General features: G+C 42.2%; 1 protein-coding gene across 5 annotated transcripts in view; it reads right to left on the reverse strand.

The window, feature by feature from the left end:
- Positions 1-10,623, reverse strand: part of iqsec2b (IQ motif and Sec7 domain ArfGEF 2b) — a 60,376-nt gene that overhangs the window by 36,832 nt on the left and 12,921 nt on the right. For 3 of the 5 annotated variants that reach the window (XM_019865089.1, XM_019865096.1, XM_019865094.1), the window contains exon 2: positions 3,034-3,213. The exons of 1 other annotated variant lie outside the window; for it this stretch is intronic. In XM_019865089.1, coding sequence (XP_019720648.1) covers positions 3,034-3,213 — 180 coding nt within the window. Of the gene's footprint in view, positions 1-3,033; positions 3,214-3,605; positions 3,611-10,623 lie in introns of those variants that run through there. One more of the 5 variants, XM_019865095.1, reaches the window with a different exon arrangement.

The following is a 10,623-nucleotide window of genomic DNA, read 5'->3' on the forward strand; positions in this document are numbered from 1 at the left end:
TGCATCACTGGCAACGGCTCGCTAACAAATAGTGACAAGTGAGCAAATCCAGAATCAAGTAAAATGAGTGCAACGGCGGATGATGGTGATGCCTTCCGACAACTTGAGAGCGCAGCGGGACAAGGAAAAAAAAATGCAAGAAGCACGAAAGACGACATCATCAACATTATTTAACATATAGTGGTACCTTGATTCACAAGTCCGTCAACATCAGAGTTTTTCTAGTTACGAGCTTGTCCTTTGGTTGATTTTTTTGCTTTGCGTTGTAATCAAAATTTGATTTAAGAGTGAACTTCAGGCGTTCCACCACTACATGGCAGCAACAAACTTCACAACATCCAGCCACTATCAGTTCATGTTGGTTCCCTCAGTGAAACGATCCGTCGTTTTATGTGGAGGTTATTTTTCCATATTTCTTTTTCTAACGATGGGAAATTAGAAAAAGCAGATGATATCAATTAAATTCAACCCTGAATTCCTTGAAAACAAATTGTGAGGCCTGCATCTACTTTGTGGGGTGAAGCAGTACGAGTGTAGTACTTCTACAACCTGCATGTGTGATAAAGGTTATAACACTGTTTAGGGCAGCTAAAATAATTTGATTGTGGCAAACCAAGGTAAGTTCCTGAAAAGAATGCCTGGCAAAAAAAGGCAACTCAAAAAAATTAAAGGTAATGAGTATTTTTCAATGGTTTTTCTCTGTGTGTGTGTGTGTGTGTGTGTGTGTGTGTGTGTGTGTGTGTGTGTGTGTGTATAGATGGATAGATAGATTAGATTTTATGGGGGGGGGTTGAGAAAAATTCTCATGAAAAGTTCTCATGAAAGATAAACAGTGGTGCCTTGGCTTACAAATGCCCTGACTTGAGTTTTTCATGATGCTTGATCAGTTTTTGTCTTGAGATACGAGTGTGTTTCAGGACCTCAGCGTCAGGAAAATTCACAGCATCCGGCACCATCAATTCACATTGGTTTCCTTGAGGTGTACCTTTAAGATGGTTTGCCAACTGCCAAGAATCACTACTAATCATATTTTGTATGTTTGCTGCTTATATGAAGAGCACATCTTATTACTGTGTGTGGGAAATGGCAACATTGATGAATACCCAAAATGTGGCCAGTATCGGTACACGACCATCACTGTTTGTAAATCAAGGTGCCACTATATAACAGGTACACAGGCCTTATCCACCAATGGAATGCTGGTAGAGCAAATGAACAGTCAATGAAAATGGCCACATGCACACTATTAGGTTCATCGTATTGCGTCTACTCTGGGCGGTCGGCGATGCGTTGGCTCGGCTCAACGAGACGAGGGGCTGCTGCAGCCCGAAGCTGAGCAACAGAACTGGTGGGCGCCCTCATCCTCCCCCTCCACTCTGGGAGGGGAGAGACGGAAGGAAAGGAGGACAGGGGCAGGCAGACAATCCACAGGAAAGAAGAGAGTGAAGACAAGCGTCAGGCACAAACAAAGCAGAGAGTGAGTGGTAGAAGTGAGAAATGGTGACAATGCATGGACAGCACATTCAGCAACATTTTGAAATCAGGGCAAATACTGTAGAGTACAGTGGAATCTTCAAGGTCAATGCCTCTGAAGTGTCTTTTGATTTTTTTTCTTTGCCTTGTTTTTTGAAGGGTACCCGTGATGGGAATTCATGAGTAAGTCATAAATTGCCAAATCTCTGTCCACAATATGGCTAAAGGGACAGTCGACATTATATATAAAACAACAACGATGGAAGTATGTCTGTGATACCAGATTTTTAATCTGAAAAATTAACATTGAATTCCGTTTCCATCAAAATTTTCAGTGTACACTTTTCAGATTAAAAAAATTCAACATTCAGCTACAAAACATCACTTCTGGGTCACTACAGCGGAGGTTGTCAGGCCAAAGCAATCATCATCATCATCAAAAAAAAAACACTCATCAATCTGAGCCAACCATGAATCATGGTAGGCTAGTGTTGGATGCTGCTGACTCAACTGCTTTGGCCTGGCTGGCCCGCTGACCCAGTAGTGACATTTTTCTGCTGAATTTGTAGCTGACTGCTTAACTTAAAACCTGATGTTGATTTTAAATCGAAAGTTGAACCAATATTTATGACAGTCATACATTTCTGATTCAGAATCTGAGTTTAAGGTGCAGTTAGTCTTAAGTGCAAAATTACTTCAAAGCACCATTAATTAGTTCCAGCCTGCGGTAGAAAAATAATGTAATATTTTTTTTAAATGGGAAATGCAAAAATAAACAATATAGTACTTTATAAAAACACACGGTCAAGATGTATTTAAATCAAATGTAATAAATTAAATGGTTTCTGGTCACGTTTTTTGATTCAATGAAATGGACAATGTGCTACCCTATCTGGTGTGTGTACCTTGGTCACCAGGGGGCAGTATATTCCAACCAAATCGCTAAACATAGATTCAGAGATTTGAACTCCTCAGCAGTAATAATGGTTGTTCTCTACAGGGGATGAAGAATATATCCCTGTGATTATTGCTAAATTTGTCTACATCTTTAGCACACTGTGTGTGTTCGAATATCTGTTGCTTGAGGGTTATAAAACTGCAAAACTGATGCAAAATGTTAGCCTGACTATGGTGTTTCCCTCGAGGTGTTAGGTTTGAGCAAGCTGAGGGCAACTTTGTCTTGTTTAAAATACACAATGTGCTGTTTTTTAAATTTTATTTTAATTCCTATTTTGGGTTTTCTGGCAGACTCTTTCTTGTATTGCTGATATTGTCACAGAAAACGATATTCTGTGGCTCTTGAAAGCTCTGTCCGAATCGTCTAGATTGGGAGCAATATGGGGAACAGTAAGAGGTGAATGTCAAGAGCCCACCTTTAATTGAGTATTTTGAGAGGCTAACAAAAAACATCAATCAACCGACAGCCCAGGACTTGAGAATTTCTTAAAACGGGGCACTCGTAAGTCCAGGTAGTGCTGTTTCCGAAGGATGTGACAGAGGCATTTGTGTAAGGGAGCTTGTTGGCAGGTAACTTATTTCTATCTTGAGGAGCCTCCTTACCTGTGCTGCCGCTGCAAGCTTGGGCCAGTCGAGGGGCAGCAGTACTGATGGAGACTGACGAAGCTGTGAACAGTCAGACTGCTGGAGAAGAGAGTGGCGAGGGCAGAGGCGCCCACCACCATGGTGGGAGTACTGGGAGCTGAGGTGGGCTGCTGCCCTGAGATGGACGATGGTCGCACACTGACAGCGAGGAGTGGAGATGAGACACACACACACACACACACGCACACACACACACAAAGGAGAGACACACGAAAAGATCAGAAGCAAAGCGGCGACAAAGATGTGAAGTGAGAAGAGCAGACAGATCATAAAGCAGCATGCTCACAATGAATGGCATATTGAAAAGGAATGATTTGCAGTCTGCGGACAAACACAAGTAAAAGCCACAATTGCAATAAATGGCTGGCCAAAATTGAGATTTTCTATGAATCTCGTTGAGTAACAGAAACGCACAAAATTACAACTACAAAAGCCCAGCTATAAAACGCGTTCACGTTCCACTTTCCAGAATATGCAAAGTAGTGTCCATACAGTAAATTGGAGCATTGGTATCCGTGTGGGATATAGACTGCGAATAGTGAAAATCTGTGCAGATGGTCTTGAAATAAACACTGATAAACATTCACTGTTTTCCATGAAATACAGGGTGGGGGAACCCCCCAAACTATAAAAAAATATTGGAAAAAAAAAAAAAGCAATGAATGTGCAAATTTGCAGGTGTGTAACTGGGATTATGCAGGGGTCCACTCTATACTAAATTTGATGATTTATATATGTCGTTTTCATTTAATCTGACCAGTAAAAATAGACAATCTGACTTCTGGCGGCATTTGTGATTTCACAAAACCCGGAGAATTCTCCTATTGTTTAATATGTGAGTGGCATGGTGGACGACTGGTTAGCACACCGGACTCACAATGCAGAGGTGCATGGTTTGATTCCACTCCAGCCTTCCTGTGTGGAGTTTGCATGTTCTCCCTGTGCCTGCATGGGTTTTCTCTGGGTACTCCGGTTTCCTCCCACATTCCATCAACTGCATGGCAGGTTAATGGAACACTCTAAATCAGGAGTGTCAAATTCATTTTTGTCGTGGGCCACATTTTAGTTACCGTTTCCCTTAACGATTGTTGAAACCATATAAAAAAGTCAATAATAACGATTTATTCAACTATTGTTTAAGTTACTGTAATGAGGGGTTTGGTAACAAGAAAATGCTTAGAATATCTCTCTTATTTATATGAGAACTTAAATTTTTGATCGACATTTTAGAAAGCATCATGGAAGGTGACATGTCTGATCTCCTTTCGCGGGCCACATAAAATGATGTGGTGGGACAGATCTGGCCCCCGGGCCTTGAGTTTGACACCTGTGCTCTAACTTGTCCTAAGGTGTGATTGTGAGTGTGATTGGATGTACCCCACCTACTGCCCGAAGGCAGCTGGGATAGGCTCCAGAATGATTTAAAGGTTACAGTTGTAAACGCACCAAAAACCTGCATAAAACGAAATGTCTCCTCCACTGTCATGTTCCGTTTACGCAGACACACTTCTTTCAATCACAATTCCCACACCGGCTGCCTAAAAAACATTTGACTGTATGAATGATACTTGCAGTATTTTTAGGATCAGAGGGTCTCTTAAATAATTTTTAAAAAAGACACTAAACTTGACATGTGCTCTTCCGCAGGGGCAATCTTCTTGTATTATAATAATAATAATAATAATAATAATAATAATAATAATTAGTCTTAAGACCTGACTTGGAGTTACTATTGTTACATTCTACACTGTAGTATCTGTGATTTTACATGCGTTTGGCTTTAAAAGGCGGGGCCTGACCTGGTGAGTGACAGGGGAATCAGCAAATAAGTGTAGAATTGGCTAGCTGTTAACTCGCTAACCCGGCCATTTTGCTTGTGGCGTGCGTGTCAGCACTGCTTGTTCCATGTTTGGTTCCTTAATGTTTGTTCAATAAAATGTTTGAAAGTGCACGGGCGGCTGTGTATATCCTCGAGCACTTGTGGAGGGATTACAATTTGCTCCATCAAACCACATGAAATTAGGTAACGATTTTACCACACACGTGCAGTTGTATAAACCAGTCTTGCATTGCAGTAGACAGATTGCACTTTATCTTCTTTTTTTAATGTCAAATGATATGATGTGATATATATATATATATGTGTGTGTGTGTGTGTGTGTGTGTGTGTGTGTGTGTGTGTGTGTGTGTGTGTGTAAAACTGCATGCAAAAATGCACATCCAACATGAAGCCATTCCCCACTTCCCGTCCATTCTGACAGGAATGAAGCAATGTTCCGTCTGCAGAGTCTTAATGAGAGCCTAGTGGTGGAGATTAACATGTAAATGCTGGGCTCTCGCTGCGGCCAGATGCTGTCAAGGACATGTTGTCCCTGTCATATGAGCAAAGAAACACAGAGCAAAGAGATGCTGCAGCACTCCACTCAAACTGTGGATCAGGCATCTGCCTAAGAGGAACCAAGCAAACTGAATTGACTCTTTTGCCCCAGGCAGGCTCCATGAAGGCAAACAGAAATCAAATCCCATTTAAGGAGAACTTTTCGTGATTTTGTGTTGTGAAACACATGCTGTGAAATAAGCTTTTAGCTAAGTACTGTATTTTCCACTTTCCGAAATTTGAAAAAGATATGTTTTTTCAGAATAGCAAGAAGTGGATGTAGCCAAGAAATAATTCAATAATATTGTGTGAATGACCAATGAGTTGAGGTTTAATTACTACAATCACAATAAGCATTACCTCTTGTGATTAATCTTAATACTACCACTACTACTACTACTAATAATGCTATAGGCTCACTATTGTGTCACCAATAATAGATGGTATCTTATAGCTAATATGGCATGATTACTTTTGTGACAACATAAATTATATAAAATGAAAAAAAAACAAGACAGAGGAAGGGCTTTTGATGACCAAATCATAATTTATTCACAGACATTACGACTAAAAATAAGTGCAATGAGTGACGGTGACTCACTGCATGGCCTGAGTTGCACAACAATGGTTTTATTTTACATACTCACCATTCACTCCAGGAGCTGCATCATCCTCTTCGGATTGCCACACACACTTCTTGTACCTACCATGACACACACTGTGTTTACACCACCCACACATACTGTACGTATATTCTGTTTGAGAGTTAGGTCATTAAATTTGTCCGACTGTTGGCTTTTCTCTCCTCTGTAATCAAAAGGACAAGCTGAGATTCATCATCTAATCGTTATCATCTACTCAAAAGCTGTGCTGACCACAAATCCAAAGTGATGCAACACTGCACGGGTCTCTTAGTTATGACTCGTGCTCAGGATTTGCCCGAAATCAAAACTCAGTGAGTCCAAGACAAGACCAAAGCTTCTGGGAGTCAAGACCAAGAGCATAAAAAACATTTAAAAAAGTCAGACAAGGTTGAACAAGGCTCTCGTCAACTTATTCATTCTGCCTTAAATAATAGGTGCTTCATGCTAAGTATGTATCCCATTCATTCAAAAGTCCCACACCTCACCCCAAAAATAGGGTCTGACTGACAAAGCTGTATTCTCCCAAAGGGAAAAACACGATTGATGGATCCATAAATCCTTGTGGTTACCAACAACGCATGCGTATTCCCTTGAATGAATATAAATTTCATAGAGCTTACGCTGCAGCTCGTGTTCAGAATGCGTCTTGGGTAACCACAAAGCTGGCCAGAATATTTGATTGACATGAGGGGTCAAACCTTCACCTCTTCCGCAGTCAGCTTGGATACGCACCAGCTTGCCGATGATGCTGAACAGCATCTGCTTCGATTTACACAAAAATGTTCGAGAATTTCAAAATCAGTTATCCTGCTTGTCGCAGTCATTACAACAATATTTAATAAGCATGTTAGCAAAAGATAGAAATACGCTACTACAGCATCTAATCATGTCGGCAGGCACAGCGTTCTCTGCTAAGCCGCGATCATATGAAATTTTAATTAAAATGTGATGACAGCAGAAAACTATTTTTGCGGTGGGGAACAAGGCAGATCACACAGAGATTATAAACCTCGAAACAACAACTTGCAAGATATGATCTGCGTGGCAGAATGAACTGGCGGATGTGCTCAATATTGCTCGTCGAGGTGCTGTTATGTAAGCCTGAGCTGCGCTCGCACACATATTTGTATTTCACCGGCAGCTACTGTAGAACATCTTCGCTTATATTGTCTCCCCCGTGCCTCACAGCGCCCATAGGAGCTTTCTGTTTTATGAGCGCTTGAATTCTTCGCTGGTTAGGGATACATATTACTGGATTTTCCCACAAATTAAAACAGCCCCTAACAGTATTTGTAAAATGTCTGTGACATGCCGTGGTCAAAATGGCCAAGGATGAATTAATTAGAGCACACTTATCCTTTCTCCACTGCCAGTTTGAGAGCACTGGCTTTTTAAGCAGGTTAGCAGAGGTGATATAGCGAAGAGCATACATCGAGGAGAAATTGACACCCTGCTCAAATGGATTTGTCATGTACTTATCTGCCAAATCCGTTGCCCATCAGGCCCAGTCCACTCTCTCAAACTGCCTTTCTCAAAATTAACTGTACTAAATGTGACATGATCATAATGGGTCCCAAATCCCTCACCTCACCAACTCCAAACTTTCACTTCTCCTTTGATAATTCCACCCTCACCCTACTGCCAGAACCTTGGAGTTTTCACAGACAATAATCTCACATACTCGCCTCTCAGCATCGACGGTTCGTATATCTTGATAAACTCCTAAATCGGGTCACTTGTTGCTCAGGCATCACTGGATTGTAAAGTGCTATTTTCCTAAACAGAAAAACACCTTACATTTGCCATTTTTGGGTTTTTTTTTTCCCTTGTGGATACCGGACTGTATTAATGGCATTTTCATTCATTTTACTGGGGAATTATGTTTGAGTTTTTTAAACTGTGAGCGCAGTCACAGAAGGAATTCAACTTGTATCTCAAGGCACTATTGTACCATGGTACCTTCCTCGTTATATTTGGACAAGATTTTAGCTGCTACCAGGTGTACGGCAGCTAAAGCTGTTACTGTTGAATCTTGTAGAATCGATTATTGCATCGACTAATTGAGCAATCGGGTGAATTTACATCTCCCAATCAATTTTGTGGTGAATTTATCCAACTTGCTCAACCCTCCCACCCCCAAAGAAAAAGGCAGCGCATGTGGTGTGTTCTCCAAGTAGGTCAGGCAGTTGCAAGAGTGGGAGGAGAGTGAGCTCCACGAGAGTGGGAGAGGTCAAACACGGAGGAGGGCAAGGGTGACCACAATCAGGAGAGCCGGAACGTGAACACGCAGGTCGCAGAATGCGCGCATGCTTGCCGCCCAGTGTCACTGTGCAACCGGCGTGGGGGTGTCGATCGGCGTGTAGGTGAGGCTATGTATAGACTTCATCTTGACTTGTACTTGCTGTCATGTCGCTATGCAATCTTTGCCTCACTGCGAGCCACTTGAAATGATGCTTTCACTATTTTGTCTGTGAAAATGAGTGGGTGTGCACTGCGTCATCCACCTCCAGTGCGTGACCCGCCTGACTCCTGCTGACAAACAAAGGCACATGATTAACACACACGCTGCTCCGTTGTAGTCTAAACGAAATAGGGGGTGGGGTGGGGGGTGAGGTGGTCTTGTACACACCACCCCTCCCCTTCCGCCAGCTCCAGACCAAAAATACAACACACATCCACTGTACACTGTACACTTGAGTCTCCTGCTGCTTGGCAACAGTGTGGCCTGCCTGCCTGCCTGCCTGGCTGTGTGGGCGTACAGCAATAAGTGCCAGGCAAAAGCTCGGAGGAGGGGCAACAATTGCGCCTAACTGCAGCCGGGACCTGTGCACACGTGCAAGGGGACACCCCATGTTAAATATAAAAGTGACAAAAGACAAGGGAAATAACCAAATATGTCTAGGCATGAAAGCATCCTAACTTTCCGAATCACCTGCAAAGCATCACTTGTCATATGTGCGTCCCCTCGTGTTGTCATTCCATCCCGCTGCTTGTCTTTCGCCACGCTACTGCTCCCACTCCCACCCTCTCCTCTCTCTATTGTGTGTGTGTGTGTGTGTGTGTGTGTGTGTGTCTCTCTCTCTCTCTCTCTCGCCCACAGAGTTCTTCAAAAAAGTGTTCACGGCGTTCCCCCGGTAACCAGTTTCCATATTTTGCTCTATAGAGTGTGCATGTGACTGTCTGACAAACATTGCGCATCCTAAGTGACATGCATCTTGGGGAAACGATCACTGAAGTGTCTAGGAAATACGACAGTGAAGGTGCGTAAAACTTAAACAATCCATGATGAGATCCACAATTGTTTCCAATGCCGCTGCTGGCCAGCCTCCAGCTGAATAACTACGCAAAACCTTTCATTTGTCGTGTCATGTGCACAAGTGCACAGCTGATGCTGGGATGCAGATGCCATTCAAAGAAATAGGACTTATTATTTCAATGGATAATTCGTGTACAGTACATTATGCACACGTCTGTGTTCAACTATGGACATGCTACTTGGATAGAATATTGCACTCCACATCTAAATAACAATACAGAATCGCCGCCATGTCGTCAGAGCTAATTTATATGTCCAGTATATATGGACACTGAAACAGCCACACGTAAACTCCTCTTTTCCAAAAGTTATTGATGATTTAAAATTTTCGGCATTCATAGTAAAGACAATGTTTATTGACAGAGACCCACAAAAGTACACTTCTTGCATAACGATAAAGACAAACAGCTTCATCGGAATCCTGCCAGCTACACAATTTCCGTGTTGCCCTTCAAATTCTGCAGGTGCTGGACAAGTGTATACATGATCCCCAACGACTCACTGAAGTTATTACTCTTGTCTTTATACCGTTATAATAATGGTAAGTCATGCAATACTTCCAACCTTTCACAAATTCATACATAGTTAAAAAAAAAAATAACAGTTTGTTTTGCAGTTTGTTATTGCGTGAATGCAAAATGGCTGAGTCATCCTGTTACTTTGGCTCACAGGTCATTCTGGTATATTGCAACAAAACAATGAGGTTGCCTAAGTGTCATTAACGATAAAGACAGCTTGAGTGACATAGAAGGACCATTTGCAAAAGAACAGAAAAAATGAAGCAGGGCTGCAGGTATTGAATATTTTGGCATTCAGATAGCTGACTGAAAATTCTTTTGAATAATCGAGTAGTCAGATGAAAATAAAGAGTGCCTATTTTTGCCTGGTTAAAGAACAATTCTAAATAAAGAAGAGAAAAAGCAATATTTCTATTTATTAATGAATGAACATCCATCCATTTTGCAATCCGCTTATCCTCATAAATCCAACTTGCTCAACCCTCCCACCCCCAAAGAAAAAGGCAGCGCATGTGGTGTGTTCTCCAAGTAGGTCAGGCAGTTGCAAGAGTGGGAGGAGAGTGAGCTCCACGAGAGTGGGAGAGGTCAAACACGGAGGAGGGCAAGGGTGACCACAATCAGGAGAGCCGGAACGTGAACACGCAGGTCGCAGAATGCGCGCATGCTTGCCGCCCAGTGTCACTGTGCAACCGG

The sequence above is a fragment of the Hippocampus comes genome, unplaced genomic scaffold, assembly GCF_001891065.2.
Source record: "Hippocampus comes isolate QL1 unplaced genomic scaffold, H_comes_QL1_v1.1 scaffold124, whole genome shotgun sequence".
In the NCBI taxonomy this organism is placed as follows: Eukaryota; Metazoa; Chordata; class Actinopteri; order Syngnathiformes; family Syngnathidae; genus Hippocampus; species Hippocampus comes.